Source organism: Micromesistius poutassou (genome assembly GCF_964030765.1).
Source record: "Micromesistius poutassou genome assembly, chromosome: 3".
NCBI classification, from domain to species: Eukaryota; Metazoa; Chordata; class Actinopteri; order Gadiformes; family Gadidae; genus Micromesistius; species Micromesistius poutassou.
Genome location: NC_140273.1, coordinates 463155 through 481860, shown reverse-complemented (window position 1 = coordinate 481860; position 18706 = coordinate 463155). Strand labels below are relative to the sequence as shown.

Genomic DNA, 18706 nt, shown 5'->3' with positions numbered 1-18706 from the left:
CCTTTACATTTTAAGGTCTTTATAGTACTCACTTACTAACTTACTTACTAACTTACTAACACACTCACTTACTCACTAACCTAACTCACTAACTTCCTTACTTACTTTCTCCTCTTCATGGCCGACGGGCCCAAAGGCAACGCCAGGGAGGAAGGATCTCTTAACCTTAAACATCTCCCCTCTTCATCACCACATTCTATCCCCTCAGCAGAAGTCCCGTGAACGACGGTTTCCACTTGACAGGCTGACAGCTTGGTGTCAGGCCAGAGGGCTGAACTCAACCGCTAGGCTTCAATAAGTCTGCTTTTTATCTAAAACAATTAGCCCAAACAAAAAAAACACTGAGTCTGCCTCGCGTATGAAAAGTGCTACGTAAATAAAGTTGCCTTGCCATGCGAGGTGTTGTTCTTGTATGCGTGTATGCAAAAGAAAAGTAGCCGTTCTTAAAACAACGCCTATCTGTCTGTTGTGTGCTTGCCAGACAGCTTTCTCTCTCTAATCATTCACCATTCAGGAAGCTGACAATACAGGTGTCAATCAACTCACATTAGTGGCATAGTCAATGAAGGGCCTGGGAGCCTGGCTGTTGTTTGACAAGTGTGTAGCTGCGAGTCGTCCTGCTGTTTGACTTAGTGTAGAATCCTTCCACTGGCATGCCCCGTGGTGAATATCCGGGGACCTTTTTCAGCCGACGGACAAACCGCAAGTGACCCTTCTTTTAGGATGTGGCGCCACCTGTAGTCCACGTAGGGTATTGTCTTGAAAATAATAGTCTTTCAAGCTACCAGTTCAGTGGTTGTTTGACGATATTTTTCATCTGTACCCTTTTAGTGTATATTAAAGCATATCGTTAACCTCATCATAATAGTCATAATTGCCACAAGTCATATTTTGGCCAAATTGTGATATCTGCCTTACTCTACTCTCCTAGTGCTAGTGATTCCCTGTGCCTCATTGGCTATGTAAGGGATAATGTATAGAACGCCGGTCATTATCGGGGACATAAGCCCAGACAGGGCGAACAGGACACCGACGTGAATCAGAGGTGTCTTGGTTCGCCCTGAAGGGGCTTATTTCCCCAATAATGACCGGCGACGTTCGGTTCTATACATCATCCCGTTTATTACACGGCTACTTGCTCAAACGAAAAAATAACTTCGCACGGTGTGTCTTTTTACAATTTACTATTTGTCACCAGCATTCGTAGTGCTGATCGGCAGAGAAATAGTCTGCAAAAGACGTTGTTGACATCGCTTAGCAACCGAGTACACTGGGGTTGATAAGTTAATCCACTTTCCTTGACAGCGGTCATCATTTGCTTAGCAACGGTCATTATGTGCTTGGCAACGGTCATTATTGAAAAATAATTAACCACCGGAAGTCGGTAAGGCCCGTGCAAGTGAACGGAGCGTTCCACAGCATTGAGAAGAGCCGTGTAATAAATCTATCTATTGGCTATATGTGGTCGATTTTACTCTGACACTATAAATACAATAATCCTACGTGTTCGCCAATAAATGGGTTCTTCTGTTTTTCCCGAAGAAACCCTAACGATGACTTGAGGCAATTCTGCTATGAGGCTAACGATATCAAAGCTAACGTCAAACGTACATCCGGATTCATGACAGAACTTTATCCGTCAGTCAAGCACTTTGTGTATCATTGCCATTATCCTTTGAGACATGATCACAGGCGGTCAGCGCTGACTGCGCGCCGTGATACTTGAATCCCCAGTAGGGTACTACCCATACTCAATGTGCGCACTTATTGTGTGTCGTACGTCCTGGCCAATGACTTGTGTTGAGTTGTGTAGCGTCTAATCCTGGCTGTCTCTGTTGTGTACGGGGAATGAGTCAACCTAACAAGTTTAAAGTGCTTGGTTCAACTCGGTTCAATGAACGTCCTCACTGTAACCACGGCGATATATGGTTGTTTCCTCTTCTTCTGACCAATGTGCTTGTTGTGAGTCACTTTGGATAAGCGTATCCAAAGCGACTTATTGTAAGTCGCTGTGGATAAAAGCGTCGGCTACACACGCGCCCCTGGATGTAAACGTGTAAGCGATGCTCCTAACCGCAGGTACATGGTGCGGAACGGCCAGGCGGTCAGCCTGCAGCCCTGGAGGGGTCCGAGGGTGGAGGAGGGCCCCCCCCCCCCCAAGGAGAACGGCCTGGAGACAGCGGAGGTCAGCGACCCCGCCCTCACCGACCCCGCCCTCGGTGACCCCGCCCTCGGTGACCCCGCCCTCACCGACCCCGCCCTCGGTGACTCCGCCCTCACCGACCCCGCCCTCGGTGACTCCGCCCTCAGTGACCCCACCCTCAGCCCGGACGAGCCCCGGTCCGAGCCGCTGCCGGACCTCCCCCCGCTCCTCCCCCCCCCGGACCACGGGGGGGGGCGCAAGAGGAGCTCCATGCTGAGGAGACGGCAGAGCCTGGTCGTACTGACGGGTGAGACGCACACACACACGCGCGCGCACACGCACACACACACACACAGACGCACGCACACACGCACGCACACACGCACACACACACACACAGACACACACAGACAGACACAGATACAGACACACACACACACACACGCACGCACACACGCACGCACACACACACACAGACACACACACAGACAGATACACCGACACACACGCACGCACACACACACACACACACACACACACATACAGACACAGATACAGACACACACACACACACACACACACACACACAGACACACACAGACACACACACACACACAGATACACAGACACATACAGACACACACACAGATACACAGACACACACAGATACACAGACACACACACACAGATACACAGACACACACACACACAGACACACACAGATACACACACACACAGACACACACAGATACACACACACACACACACACACACAGACACACACACACAGACACACACACACACACACACACAGATACACGCACACACACACACACACACACACAGACACACACACACACACACACACACACACACACACACACAGACACACACACACACACACAGATACACAGACACACACACACACACACAGATACACAGACACAGACACACACACAGATACACAGACACACACACACACACACACAGACACAGACACACTGTGGTAGATAAACCGCATTTAACACTATAACTATATAATTTTTACTCACGAACAAGTAAGAGCAAAGCCGAGTTGGTTTGACAAAGAACTCCAGAGCTGGTCACGGGCTGCTCCTTATGTATCCCTTTCTGTCCATCAAGAATGTTTGTCCCATCTGGATCTCCTGCACATGCATGTCTGAGTTTTTTAAGGAGTGGGTCAGCAACAGTTTATGGCAGTGTCCAGCTGTTCTTTTGTCCCTAGGCTAACCTCAGTTCACCTGGTTCTTGACCTCTATGTCAGTGAGTCGCCACAATCAAGCCAGTCACCAGACTTTCTGGCACCACTCTAGGCCACTGTTAGAGAGGAGTGGTGGCATGTCTTCTTTAAGCTTTTCTCCACCATTGTTATATTTATATAGCATATAGGCCCGATAAAAAGTATATGTTAACACAATAATGTAAGGTAAATTTTCTTCCATAACACACACTCAGGAAGGTCTAGTGGTCTGAGTGTGATGTTCCACACTCTGATGAACGTACGTTGTTAGGAGCGGAACATCCTTACTGTACTGACAGCTATATTGTTGTTTCTCTTTCTTCGGACAGATGTACTAAGCGTAAGTCGCTTTGGATAAAAGTGTCTGCTAAATGCCCTAAAGTGTAAATGTAAATGGTACTGACTCCTCCTGACTGAGTGTCCTCGGTCTAACTGTAGGTCACCTCGGCCCACATGCTGAACCGCTAATTGCTCCTTAATGAAGAAACACAATTATTTGAAATAAAAAGCAGCAGCATCAAGAGACACTTGTTCAGAGTTGACCTGGACTCTGTATAGCCTCCCTCCTCACCCCCCCCCCCCCCACTGCCCCTTCTCCTCCCTTACTCTCCTCAAAACACCCCTCTTATGCAATTATTTATGTCTGTACGTCCTGGCCCGCAAAGAATAGTGCTCAGCATCATGTAGCATCGTATCCTAGCTCTCTTTGTTGTAACGGGTTAACCCAGTGATTGTTCTATCTATTGCTTCTATGAACATCCTTACTGTACCCACATTGTTTCTCCTTCTGTTGACAAATGTTTACTCATTGTAAGTCGCTTTGGAAAAAAAGAAACGTCCTGTTAAATGCCCTAAATGTAAATGTAAATCTGCGAAATGACAAACATTCAACCAATAAAGGAAGTGGACTCCACTCGTCCCCCAGTGGTTGGTCCACCGTCCCTCTGATCTGGTCCCTCTGATCTGGTCCCTCTGTTGTTTGTGGTCCCGTTACGCAGACCCGGAGCGGGGCGGCGAGCTGCGGATCCCCATGGTGAAGACCCAGGAGGTCCTGCAGGGCAACGTGGTGCGGGAGGGCGCCGAAGGTCACGGCACCATAGAGTGAGTATCCCCAACCCCGCCCCCAAACCCCGCCCCCAAACTCTTACCCCGCCCCCAAACTCCACCCCCAAACTCTGACCCCTCCAAACCCCGCCCCCAAACTCTGCCCGCCATACCCCCCCCCAAACTCTGACCCCCCCCAAACTCTGCCCCCAAACCCCGCCCCCAAAATCTCGCCCCAACCCCACCCATCTCCATCAGCCAGACACTCTGTCCATGCACAATATGGTCCGGTCCTGTCCATTTTCTGGGAGGCGTTATCCCCGAATTCTCAAGAGACCCCCAAGAGAAGGAACACAGAAGAGCGGTCCTTTGAGTGATCGATTGCACTTCCAGATCATTCCACGTCTTGAGCTCACTCAGGTCACATTGCCGTCATTGGTCTGTCTGTCCGTGTTTTCATCAAGTTCAAGAATTAGAACCTCCTTCTTTTCCCGAAAACGTTTCTTGCGCTAGTTGCGCAATCGTTCGGGATATTTAATAGAACCGGTCATTTCTATTCTGTGTGACCGGTTCTCACCACTACACTCTTCTTTTCTTGGACCGTCTCGAAGCTGAGACCACGTCTCAAGGCGGTTCTCTCCTTCGACGTACGTACCAGAACATGCGTACATATACCTGGTGAAGGCCACACATGCCTGGTGTAACCGCCGGACACACCGCCGTCGGCGGCGGCGGCGGCGGCGTGGTGGTGGTGGTGGTTCTGTTGTTGTTGTAGTTGTTGTGTTGTGTCGTCCCCGGAGACACACACGTTGTTCACCAACGACAGCGAGGCAGTCCGTCTGGCAGCCAGACAATGAGAAGAATGCCGGCGGGCATCAAAGCCATTGCGATGTTCAACAACTCGGCTTACACATGAAAACACGACCGCGGCCGCACGCCGCGTTCTCCTCAGCAGGCAACCAGCGCCATGAGAATTGTTTGTGTCTTGTTTTGTTTTTGTTTGGCGGCAGTTCTTCTCAGCGGGGCTTGCTCTGTGATGTGGGCGGCAGGGTGGTGGTTGTAAAACACCCAGGATGGAGCCTCTAATTGCGGATGTGCGGTGTCAAAACTGCTCCATTCCCCTGGGGTGTCTTACAACCACCACCCTGACAGGCACCCGCCCAGCCCCACCCCGAGGGCGTCACACCCCAGGGCTGCTGTGCTGCCGCCACATCACAGAGCAAATCACCGCTGAAAAGAACTATTTTTGTGTTGTGTGTTGTGTACACACACACACCCACACACACACACACACACACACGCCCACTACAGGTGCTGGCTTAACCCATGACACATCGTCATGAAGTCTCCGTTTACCCCCCCTCCCTCCCTGACACTGCACTCTCTCTAACTTTGTCTCTCTCTCTTTCTCTCTCGCTCCCCCAACCCCCTCACTCTCTCTCTCTCTCTCCCCCCCCTCTCGCTCTCTCACACTCTCTCTCTCTCATACACACTCCCCCCCACCCTCTCTCTCTCTCACTCTCTCTCTCTCATACACACTCCCCCCCACCCTCTCTCTCTCTCACTCTCTCTCTCTCATACACACTCCCCCCCACCCTCTCTCTCTCTCACACTCCCCCCCACCCTCTCTCTCTCTCTCACACTCTCTCTCTCTCTCTTTCTCTCCCCCCGCCGCCCCCCCAGGACGGAGCAGATGGACCAGGCCATCCGCCAATGGGAAGGCTCCTTCTTCAAGGGGAACCCCAAGCTGCGGAAGAAGTCGGTGTCGCTGCGCTTCGACCTGCACATGGCGGCCAACGACGAGGGCTGCCCGGCCCCCAGCGGACCCGACAGCCTGCCCGACGTGGAGGTCCGTCTGGTGATGAAGAGGTCCCGCAGCATCCCCACCATCACCTAGGAGCTGAGGGGGGGAGGGGGGGGGGGGGGGGAGGAGGGGAGGGGGGGGGGGAGAGAGGAGGGAGAAAGAGAGAGAGAGAGGGTGGGGGGGGAGTGTGAGAGAGAGAGAGTGAGAGTGAGAGAGAGAGAGGGTGGGGGGGAGTGTGTGAGAGAGAGTGGGGGAGTGTGAGAGAGAGAGAGGGAGAGAGAGTGAGAGAGAGAGGGTGGGGGGAGTGTGAGAGAGTGTGAGAGAGAGAGAGGGTGGGGGGGAGTGTGTGAGAGAGAGAGTGAGAGAGAGAGAGAGAGAGTGTGAGAGAGAGGGGGGGGAGAGAGAGAGTGAGGGGGTTGGGGGAGCGAGAGAGAGAAAGAGAGAAAGTGAGAGAGAGAGTGCAGTGTCAGAGGGGGTGAAAGAATGGGATGGTGAGTTTTTATTCTGCGGAGCTCGGAGTGAGAATGTGTCGGGGAGTCTGACCCTGACCCCCGCCCCCCTCCCTGCTGAGTCTTGGTAAAGCTCCACCTCCACTGACCCAGAGGAGCACAGACCTCGTCGTCACACATTTGGCTTTTCCTTGCTGCTGCCGCCGCTGTTGTCTCTAGGCCGTTTCATAAGCAAAAAGAATATGAATAAGAAGATAAAGAAGAAAAGAAGAAAATAACAAGAAGAAGAAGAAGAAGAGAAAAAAAGCTAAAGAATTTCTTAAGAAAACACATGAGAAAGGAAACGGTTGACCTTGTGTTCGTATTTATATTTCATCTTTCTACATCAAAACAAAACTGATGTTACTGTGTCAAATTTAAAGTACTCAGATAGAAGATTAATGCTGCAATCATTACAACGGGGGATGTACCCTTGTGCCGACTGAAAAATGAGATTATTGTTGTTATTATTATTATTATTATTATTATTATTAATAGTGTTATCATTAATTCTAGTTATGCACAGCTTTCGGCTAAAATTTAACAGTGCAATAATCTTGAGACCACTTCATGACTCCGTGTGTGTGTGTGTGTGTGTGTGTGTGTGTGTGTGTGTGTGTGTGTGTGTGTGTGTGTGTGTTTGTCCTCCCCCCCCCCTCCAAAAGTTTTATCATTCAAATTCAATCTCTATATCCAAGGAAAACATTTTCTGGCAACTGAAATTAGTATGCTCATAATGTAATGCCAAGAATGTATCACTGTGACTTTATTTGCGGTGAGGATTTTTCCTTGTGTTTCAGTTTTGATAGCCGTCTTCCACCAGAAGGAGGCGGTATTTGTAAATAGGTAACGCTTCAATATCTTTAACGCTTGTTTTAAGGTTGTGTGCTACACATGCGCAAATCTTCAACACGCTACACTTCATATTAAAACAGATGTTATGCCATATTTTTGCTGGCACCAAAGATACCAGAAATGTAAACGAAACAATGTTACTGAGTGTGAGAGAGTGAGGAGAGAGAGAGGCAGATCAGTTGGGTGTTCCCTGATATTAAACAAAACTAATATAAATATATCTATGCAGTTTTCTTCTGAGCTTGGTTTTTGCTATGCTACGTTGAGCACTAAAAGTATGTGCTTCTTATTTTGGGAGCTATTTAGAATAACTTTAAAGGTAAATGTATGGTTTATTTGATGATTTATCCTTTAAAATAAAAGTAATATACATTGTGAAAGCTTTTGTTGTTTGTATAGCTTTTGTAATTGTTTTTTAATGGTCCCTGGGGAATAGATCTTACAAAAATACACACACACACACACACACACACATACACACACACACACACAGGACTGAAGAGTGTGAACTCACGCTCCTCTCCCCCATTAATTTGCCTTGTGTGTTCAGTTATGTTAATTTATGAGTTATTCACAAATGCTTTGCTCTTTAATAATACCACCATTAATTAAGGCTGTTGGTTATACTTAATTTCTGAAACAAGACATGAAATAAATAAATGTACTCTCCGCTTGTCTGCTTCCAGTCTTAAATTATATGTTTCTATATATTTGATCTGATATGTACATTAGGCACTACTGTGATGGAAAAATACATATGTTGCTACATTTTAATTTGTTTTCCATTCCCTGTATTGTCTTGCCACCCCGCCTTTGCTCAGTGTCGTCTATACGTATTGACCTTTGTGCTTAATCAGCGTCTCACAGTGAGCGATGTCGACAAGACGTTGATCCGTGTGCTGTGGTCAGCTGTCCCACCTTCCTCCTCAGAGTCAATCAAAATGTTAACCTTTGTGCTGTGGTCAGCTGGACAGCCTTCCCCGGTGGCATCTAAATCTGTTTCTCTGTTTTGATGTGTCTTTTTAGCTATAGGCGCTAGTCTACCTTGGCCAGGGCTCGTTTGTAAAAGAGACTACTGTCTCAATGTGACTACCCTGCTAAAACAAAGGAGGAAGAAGAAGAAGAAGAAGAAGAAGAAGAAGAATTGATAAACCCTTTGCAATGGGAAGCCGGCCTACCTTCCTTCGAATCAACCAATAATATAACCTTTGTACTTGGGTAAACGGGTCACAAGGGAGAAGACATCCTCTTAGGCACTCTTCTGCCTGATGAGAACACAGGCAACTCTGTGTCTCGGGTAAACATTACCTGATTTGATTATTGACATCTGCAATGTGGGGAGGATCTGAAACGGTATAAACAACTCTGTCAAACTGTCTGTCTGGACTCACTCTGCCAGAGAGGAGTCTAATGTATGCATGCATTAAACCTAGGTTAAGTATCTACAAGTATTGTGTGCCTTTTTGCATTTAGAAATCTCATCTGTCCTAGAAGCAATACCTCTTAAAGGAAATTGCCACGACACTACTCATTGAAATCCATATTAACGTGAAAGAAAATAATAAATGCAAAGCAAGCCAGCCTGTGAGGGACCGGCGTGGTCGCCCCACGTATCGCTCTCGCACTGGCCTCCCGTCACGCCAGCACCACCTTCAGCCCGCAAACACCAAATGAGGCAGCCCTTAAATAGGGAAATGTATTGGACCAATCAAGGCCGTATGGGCCATACCACTAGTTGGGGGAACATTCTGTAGCTAAAGCTACCAATTCTACATAACTGACCAGAAAGTACATTGGGTGAATACAAAATAAACATGACACTAAATAAACAATCACCAAATATATATATATATACCCACACCTTGTGCACAACCTATAGATATTTACAAAACAGCTGTTTATATCAACACCCCCTGGGCTATTCCCTGATGCCAGGATCCTGAGATTTCATTACCACACTGCCCCCTACCGTGGCGGAAGTCCAATTTCACACCATCCCCATTATAATATATATACACAATATAATAATAATAATAATAATAATAATAATAATAATAATAATAGTTTCTCTTATGCGAGACTGTGAGAAGGGGGAGGGTTTCACCTTCTCACACAGCCCTAGTGAATATTTTGTTCCCTACAATCGTATGTGTATGTAGTCTTTTGAACTAAAGCTGCATATAGGCCTATGTCTCTTTAAGAAAAAATGTTGCAGAGCTCAAAAACGTAACTGTACCGAGAGTAGGCCTACTCTATGCACATCAGATAATTATTACAATGTAGGCTACTTAGATAAAAAAAAATAAAAAAAAAGAACAAGTATACCAGTAGTGGGCGGATGGAAGGCAGCCGTGGCGTGAATCTCAGCAGTTAGTGTTGTCCTTAGTATAACCCAAGCGTGTAATAAGCAGAACCCTGTTCTAAATTACATAGCTACAGTGTTATGAATGTTGGTAATACCTTTCCATCCGCCAGCATCATACCTCCCATTGTCTGATTGTGTAAAGGGAACTGATGAAAAGGGAAGCTTGAGAGTATCCATGAAAAGGTTGGATTGATTCACTGCCCTTTGACTTCCCCCTGCTCACAAAAGACATGAGCTGGAGATAATGGCGAGCCAGTCAGGGAGCCAATATAAAAACCAGGGAAGCTGGTTATTTGGAGAACTCTAGACCCATTGAGGTGCGTTGTTGGCACGCACCGTGGGGCCTGCAGACCTCACGGTTACCTGTAAGGACGTGTTCAGTAGCCTACGTGTAAGCATCCATCCCGGGAGTATTCCTCCCAGTCCTCCTGTTCAATGGTGCAGCTTAACATTGCATTTTGGTTTATGTATTTTTACTTTAAGACGGCCGTCGCTACCCTGAAGCGATGGACCTTTCTCTGCCTGAAAGCGCAGTCGTTAAGTAAATGGTCTAAACAAAATGACTTTCTTCTGATGATGACTCTGTGCCTGTCCACCCTCCGGTCTCCGACCTTTGTTGTGATGAGGTTTGAAGTGCACGTCGGATTTTGCCTCACTCAACGGTACCTCTTCTTGAATCGTTATTTTGAAATTGCCATTTCCTGTTTCCAGGAGCGTGGTGCCTATTTCCTGGAACCGTGTTGATCCAGGTTCAATCACACGTTTAACGACTGCTTTGGAGGTGGTGATTCAGACCAGATGAGTTGTGGTTCCAGTGTTTGACTCCCGGGGGACAATGTCCGGTCTGTATAACCCGGTCCTTCATGACACTTGGAGAGGGCTTGAAGGACTTGAAGTCGTCCAGTCATGCAAAAAGATCCCTTGTATATGTGAATGCATGCCAACATGGATACAACAATTAATTAAAACAATTTACATAGGCTACGAAAAGTGATCGTTCAATGTCGTTTGCATAATGCCATCCTCTGAGCTTATCCTCAGTTTCGTTCGGGATCAAATTGATAAGTTAAGTGGCCTACATTTAAAACTATTTTAATGAAAATAGCAGAGCTGCCAACTCTCACGGTTTCACCCTGTGACACACGTTTTTGCCTGCTTACACACGCTCACACGCCACACTTTCTCACGGCAAAAAAAAACAAAAAACACGCGTCGGTCCCCACCCCCGTCAACAATCCCGATCGCCCAGCAAATTGACCTGGTCCACTCAACATAGCTTTGATGTTTCCGGATGTCAATGCGTGTTCTCTTTTTACAATGAATTCGTGGCCATCAGAAGATATCAACTTCACATACATGGCACACAGTCAACAGTTACACCCGCGGACCCTGCTATGAGGTAGGCCTAGGTATTACAAGATTCTACAGAATCTCACGCCAGCGAAAACCCAAAAGTTGGCAGCCCCGAAATAGGCACATGCAAAACAAGGAGACACAGTGTATAATTAATATTTATTATCCAGAATGCATATTAAATGATCAGTCAGCACGAGTACGCCTGAGATCCTAAGCCCCCTGCGTCTCAAGGCCTGGGACAAATACAAATCAATAAGTTAGTCTCTGTGGCCCAACAAATAAAAAGAGAACATTTCAGTGCAAAAAAAAAACAAAAACACTAAAGCCAAGCTAATTATAAAATAACCATTTATATTAAAATTATCATTTGGAGATTCTCCCATATTAAAAATTAAATTAATAAAACAAAGCCATTCCCAACACATGATGGGGAGAAAATGTACAGCAGACTGGCCAATGATGGGGGCATCACCAGGGGCCCGCTGAGCAGCGATGAAGCGTTGACACGTGACTCCTATTCATCCCTGCATGTACCGGTACTGCCACAGTACCATGCATGTGCGAGTTACAACATAGGTCCATAAACTGTCTGGATTAATAGTTTTAAGTCACGTTTTTTATTGGTTTAATTCACTTAATGAATAAGGTCTGCATACGTACCGATGCAGATGGCGAAGACGGCTCCTTAAGCCGTAAGTATAATTCGACATTAATAAGACGCGTGTTACATAGCGGTCCATTTACAGGAGCGGGTCCCCCTCGGGACGGGAGGTGTGTGTGTTGTGCCACACACGCGGCGGCGGCGGCGGCGGCGTCCCGTGCCGCTAGCCTGCGGCGAGCGCGTCTTCCGCTGTCCGGCTCCGTGTTGATTCAGCTGCCATGACCCATGAGCTCACGGTGATCAGCCCCCAGAGCCGCAGCTGCGACAGTACTCAGGAGATGACGCCGACGGTGGCACACTTACGGCCATGCCAAAAAAACATTCAAGTCACGTCATTCATCTTTGACTCCGAACTGAGAATTTCCTTCTCTGTTTTCGTCCATTCAAAAAACCACATCCGCGGTTTGACCTCCCGACCAGCCACGCCCGCCCATCTACCGGGACATTCTACAGGCTTGCCCATTCATCCACTATGAGTGCATGAATTAAACTCCACTCAACTTGTTGTGACGTTGTTCTACTCTTTCGCCATTTCTACATTCGTTCTCTATGAGTGGTTCAGTCCATTTCTTACCGCAACGTGGCCATGGCGTCACACACACACACACACACACACACACACACACACACACACACACACACACACACACACACACACACACACACACACACACACACACACACACAAAATATAGTTAATCAGCAGTATGGCAGAGACTTCTTTTTTTTTGTAGCTTAGCGTTGTCTAAATGAGCGATATATGATCATCCTGCGGGAGGCAGGGGCATGCAGGCGTGAGCGGTGGTGCTGGGGGGGCTCTGAGGTGGAAGCCCCCCCCTCTGAGCTAGGATTCAGTTCTGCAGTTGGTATTTATGAGAGGCTGTCAAGGGGAGGGGCCTCAGCGAGGGAGGAGGAGTCTCAGTGAGGGGGAGGAGTCTCAGTGAGGGGGGAGGGGTCTCAGTGAGGGGGGAGGAGTCTCAGTGAGGGGGGAGGGGTCTCAGTGAGGGGGGAGGAGTCTCAGTGAGGGAGGGGCCTCAGTGAGGAGGGGCTCAGTGAGGGGGAGGGGCCTCAGTGAGGGGGAGGAGTCTCAGTGAGGAGGGGGCTCAGTGAGGGGGAGGGGTCTCAGTGATGGGGAGGGGCCTCAGCGAGGGAGGAGTCTCAGTGAGGGGGGGAGGAGTCTCAGTGAGGGGGGAGGGGCCTCAGCGAGGGGGGAGGAGTCTCAGTGAGGGGGGAGGAGTCTCAGTGGGGGGGAGGGGCCTCAATGAGGGGGAGGAGACTCAGTGAGGGGGAGGAGTCTTAGTGAGGGGGAGGAGTCTCAGTGAGGGGGAGGAGACTCAGTGAGGGGGGAGGAGTCTCAGTGAGGGGGGAGGAGCCTGAGTGAGGGGGGGGGTCTCAGTGAGGGCTGAGTCTCCTGGATGGAGAGGTGGAGGAGGTGGGGGGGGGGGTCTTCAGATCAGGTAGACGAGTTTCATGTGTGGTTCACAAATCGGGGGGGGGTGGGGGGGGTGAGGGGGGGGGGGGACGGTTCATAAGTTAAGCGGAAAGTTCAAAAGTTTAAATTCCTCAAGACACGAAAAAACAAACACAACAAGCCCCCCAGAGCGAGTCTCTGACCACCAGAGTCTGTCAAGTTTAAAAAGATGGCCGACTCTAAGGTCCAGCCGGCGGGGGCGTCTGGGCCAGGGGGGCGGGGCCAGGAGGCGGGGCCGGTCGCTTCAGGCTCCTCCTCCTCCGCTGCTGCTCGTTCCCGCCCTCTCGTCAGCAGTCCGACACCTCCGAGGTGTTTGAGTCCAGGGTGAACTTCCTGCGCTGACGCACCGTCTTGTCCTCGTCCTGTGGGGGGGAAACAGGAAGTGCCGTCGTTACTGCTAAGTCCAGCAAAAGAAACAAAAGAAACGGACGGATCGTCTTCTTAGGCTGGCTTTACACGACACAACGATCTGAACACAACACCGCAAAAGTGGCGTTGACGTTCCCCACTTTTCATTCCGCGTTGGGTGGAAATATGCGTGCACACGGTGACGCAAAAGTGTGTGAAATCCGACGTGTTTGTTGTGGTTTGCTCTGTGCTGCACGTGGACGTGACGTCAACGCGTATGGGACGAGAGCCGGCGTGAGCAGCTCAGAGCACACCTTTTGCGTTGTTAACCCTTTAGACGGAAACGCAACGGTGGAGCGTTTTTAAGATTTCCACTCTGGAGGGTGGGTTAGTTTTTTTGCGTTTTTTAAGCCCCGAAAACGCCATTGCCGTCTAAACGAAAGGCACATCTGATCAAATATTTTGTCGGTTTGACCCCGGGAGCGTTGTCGTGTAAAGCCAGCCTTCACGGAGGATATTTAACCGCCACACACATCTGACTGCTGTGTTATTAGTCCAAAGCCGTGTTCACGCCAAAAGCAAAACTTTCAGTTTGCGTTCCTCAAACGAGTTTGAACATGCGAAAGCGCGAGCCAAATCTTGCGGCTGAGAGAATCTCAACAGCTGACAGGCTCTCGTGCCGCGGCTTTCACGCCGATTTTGCGCCACACTTCAAAAATTTCACCTCGGGCGCAACGAGGCAAATCGACGCCTTACGGTGTGAGTAGAATCAAGTGAATTACACGGCATTCATGCGGCGCAAATTCGCTGGAAACAACAAGCATCTATTAGCGTCTTGGCATCGTCTTTGTAGGTCTTCGCGCCGTGCCAAAGGATTGCTGCTCTTTCGGTGTTAAACATACAGCAGACTGGCCGTGATGGAGCAGCGATGAAGCGTTGACACGTGACTCCTATTCATCCCTGTACCGGTACTGCCACAGTACCATGCATGTGCGAGTTATAACATAGGTCCATAAACTGTCTGGATTAATAGTTTAAAGTCACGTTTTTATCGGTTTAATTCACTTAATGAATAGGTCTGCATACGTACCGATGCAGACGGCGAAGACGGCTAGGTATAATTTGACATTAACGCGTTACGAACTTTCGTGGTGTTAAACGGAGGCGTGGCTCAGGGTCATTTGGGATGACCTTGACCCGAGGCTGTTTTGTTGAAGGTGAGGTTGTAGGTTTGAGGCTCGGGGGACAGAGCGTCCGTCCGTGGGTCGGGGGGGCCCTCACCGTCTGGAAGACCCCGTTGGGGCCCCACTCTCCGGGGGACAGGTCCCCGGGGGACTGGTCGTCAGGGTCCTCTCCCTCCTCCTCCTCCTCCTCCTCCTCCTCTCCTTCCTCCTCCCTCACCGTGTCCATGCCGTCCTCCTCGTACTCCGTCAGCCCGTCCGACTCCTCGGCTACACACACACACACACGCACGCGCACACACGCACACACACACACACACATGCACGGACACGGACACGCACACACACACACACACACAGACACACACACACACACACACACGCACACGCACACACAGGGACACACGGGGACACACACACGGACACGCACACGGACACACACACAGACACACAGACACACACACACACGCACAGACACGGACACACACACACACGGGGACACACACACACACACACGGACACACACACACACGGACACACACACACACGCACGGACACACACACACACACACACACACACACACACACACACACACACCTGCTTCAAACTACAGTTCGACCGCCCACATGATATACTTCAAGCTTCACTTCAAAATGCTGAGGAGAAGAGAATCTATGTGTGAACTACGCCCAGGTTGCAAATGAAGGAGAAATGAAATCGCTCTTTGGAAGAACACTTTTTACTTGACATACTGTAGGGTTTAGTGCCATCTAGCGGTGTGGTTGCAGATTGCAACCAACTGAATACCCCCACTCCCCCACTCCCCCCACCCTTGCCAACAACACAGGGGAAGCTACAGTGGCCTGTAAGGTGCCGGTAAAATTATTGTAATTATCCAAGACAGCATAGAGTAGCTGAGTATCAAGTGATGAGGTTCCTTGATAGATTTATACATTTTATGCAGTTATTTAGTATGTAAAACTAATGGGTCACAGCATACGAGTAATGACGCGATTATGATTGCTGGCTCTGCGCTGCGTTGGCGTAAACGAGCAGTTGATCCGTTCTGAGCTACTGCAGAAACGTTGCGGTTCGAAATGGTGTCCGCCGTGGCAGAGGACCCTCCCCCTGTGTGGACGTAAAAGGGGCTCGTTCTAAGCCAACCGTTCTTTCTCTCATGTGGGACTATACACTCGTTAAAAGCTTCTCATGAACGCTACACTCTGTGTCTCCCGCGTCCGTTCCGCTCCAAACCCCTCAAGCCGACAGACTGCACCATTGACGACGCGGTGCTACAGAGAGACGGGCTGCTACAGAGAGACGGGTCTGCTACAGAGAGACGGGTCTGCTACAGAGAGAGACGGGCTGCTACAGAGAGACGGGTCTGCTACAGAGAGACGGGCTGCTGCAGAGAGACGGGCTGCTACAGAGAGAGACGGGCTGCTACAGAGAGACGGGCTGCTACAGAGAGACGGGCTGCTACAGAGAGAGACGGGCTGCTACAGAGAGAGACGGGCTGCTACAGAGAGACAGGCTGCTACAGAGAGACGGGCTGCTACAGAGAGACGGGCTGCTACAGAGAGACGGGTCTGCTACAGAGAGACGGGTCTGCTACAGAGAGACGGGCTGCTGCAGAGAGACGGGCTGCTACAGAGAGACGGGCTGCTACAGAGAGAGACGGGCTGCTACAGAGAGAGACGGGCTGCTACAGAGAGACGGGCTGCTACAGAGAGACGGGCTGCTACAGAGAGACGGGCTGCTACAGAGAGACGGGCTGCTACAGAGAGACGGGCTGCTACAGAGAGAGACGGGCTGCTACAGAGAGACGGGCTGCTACAGAGAGACGGGCTGCTAGGGGTCGGGGCTGGAGGGGGGGGGGTTCACTGGATGAGGTGACGACCGGGCGCTCTCACCGTCGTCGGCGACGTAGCTCTGTACAGGCTCGATCCGGGACACGATCTCAGCCAGGTCCGTGAAGTCTGCGGCAGGACGCGTACATGTCTGGGGGGGGGGGGTGGAGGGGGGGTGAGAGAGGGGTTAGGAACGCAGCAGGAGGTGCTCGGGTCTGAACGCTCCAGCGCGTTCTAACGAGGGTCACGTTAGAACTGTGCTTCCAAACCTTGGGGTCACAACCCCACTTGGGGTCACGACCCCACTTGGGGTCACGACCCCACTTGGGGTGAGCCTGAAATGCACGTGGGGGTCTCAGGAGGTTGATGACATAAGGTATGGGTATTCGGTGCTCCGTTTAAAGCAGACCACTACGTTTTTTGTAGCGGGCGTCAGACGTCCTGAGCACACACACATCTGCCGGCCTCGTTGTTCACAGCCACGAGAAGACTACGACTAATTAGTCATTAGTGTTTAGTGGAGCGGGGCGGTTACGCTCCCGTTGATATATCCGGCAGACGATGCTTAGAAAGTATTTGAAAATGCAACGGCGGTTGGGAACCGCTGCCTTACATGTTCACACATGAAGGCTAAAGGAATCACCGAACGCACCTCCCAGAGTTCTTTGGAGACGAGCGGGCAACCGCCCACACATTGCAGATGGATCAGGTATACTGACTGACTGTGTGTGTGTGTGTGTGTGTGTGTGTGTGTGTGTGTGTGTGTGTGTGTGTGTGTGTGTGTGTGTGTGTGTAACTGTGTGTGTGTGTGTGTGTGTGTGTGTATGACTGTGTGTGTGTGTGTGTGTGTGTGTGTGACTGTGTGTGTGTGTGTGTGTGTGTGTGTGTGTGTGTGTGTGTGTGTGTGTCTGAGTAGGTGTGTATGACTGTGTGTGTGTGTGTGTGTGTGTGTGTGTGTGTGCGACTGTGTGTGACTGTGTGTGTGTGTGTGTGTGTGACTGTGTGTGTGTGTGTGTGTGCGACTGTGTGTCACTGTGTGTGTGTGTGTGTGTGTGTGACTGTGTGTGTGTGTGTGTGTGTGTGTCTGAGTAGGTGTGTATGACTGTGTGTGTGTGTGTGTGTGTGTGTGTGTGTGTGTGTGTGTGTGACTGTGTGTGTGTGTGTGTGCGACTGTGTGTGACTGTGTGTGTGTGTGTGTGTGTGTGTGACTGTGTGTGTGTGTGTGTGTGTGTATGACTGTGTGTGTGTGTGTGTGTCTCTGAGTAGGTGTGTATGACTGTGTGTGTGTGTGTGTGTGTATGACTGTGTGTGTGTGTGTGTGTGTGTGTGTGTGTGTCTCACGTCGTTCCTCTTGCGGTCGTTGTGTGTGTGTGTGCGTGTGTGCGTGTGTGTGTGTGTGTGTGTGTGCCTCACGTCGTTCCTCTTGCGGTCGTTGTAGTCCGCTGAGCGGTGGTCCTTCAGCATCTTGTCGATGATGTCACCGCGGGCCCAGCCCGTGAACAGCAGCTTACCGTGCTGGTAGCCCACGTCCTGCACACACACACACACACACACACACACACACACACAGTCATACACAGTCATACACACACACACACACACACACACACACACACACACACACACACACACACACACACACACACACACACACACACACACACACACACACACACAGTTATACACACACACACACACACACAGTCATACACACAGTCATACACACACACACAGTTATACACACATACACACATACACACACACACACACACACTCACAGTCATATACACACACACACACACACACACACACACACACACACACACACACACACACACACACACACACACACACAGTTATACACACACACAGTTATAC

At 49.9% G+C, this 18706-nt stretch overlaps 2 protein-coding genes across 5 annotated transcripts in view; one reads left to right on the top strand and one right to left on the bottom strand.

Moving 5' to 3' along the window:
• The first annotated feature begins 1746 nt into the window (after positions 1 to 1746).
• Positions 1747 to 6357, top strand: krt222 (keratin 222). Its single transcript, XM_084465754.1, has 3 exons — positions 1747 to 2450; positions 4403 to 4505; positions 6132 to 6357. The coding sequence occupies exons 1-3, from the start codon at positions 2084 to 2086 to the stop codon at positions 6343 to 6345; spliced, it is 684 nt and encodes a 227-aa protein (XP_084321880.1). The 5' UTR covers positions 1747 to 2083; the 3' UTR covers positions 6346 to 6357.
• Positions 6358 to 13324: 6967 nt separating this feature from the next.
• The window catches only part of pnpla6 (patatin-like phospholipase domain containing 6), a 38518-nt gene continuing 33136 nt past the window's right edge, over positions 13325 to 18706 (bottom strand). For 2 of the 4 annotated variants that reach the window (XM_084465748.1, XM_084465747.1), the window contains exons 33-36: positions 18242 to 18358; positions 16892 to 16979; positions 15078 to 15247; positions 13327 to 13810 (exon numbers count right to left, since the gene is read on the bottom strand). In XM_084465748.1, coding sequence (XP_084321874.1) covers positions 13736 to 13810; positions 15078 to 15247; positions 16892 to 16979; positions 18242 to 18358 — 450 coding nt within the window. In that variant the 3' untranslated portion in view covers positions 13327 to 13735. Of the gene's footprint in view, positions 13811 to 15077; positions 15248 to 16891; positions 16980 to 18241; positions 18359 to 18706 lie in introns of all 4 variants that reach the window. The other 2 variants (XM_084465751.1, XM_084465749.1) reach the window with 2 other exon arrangements.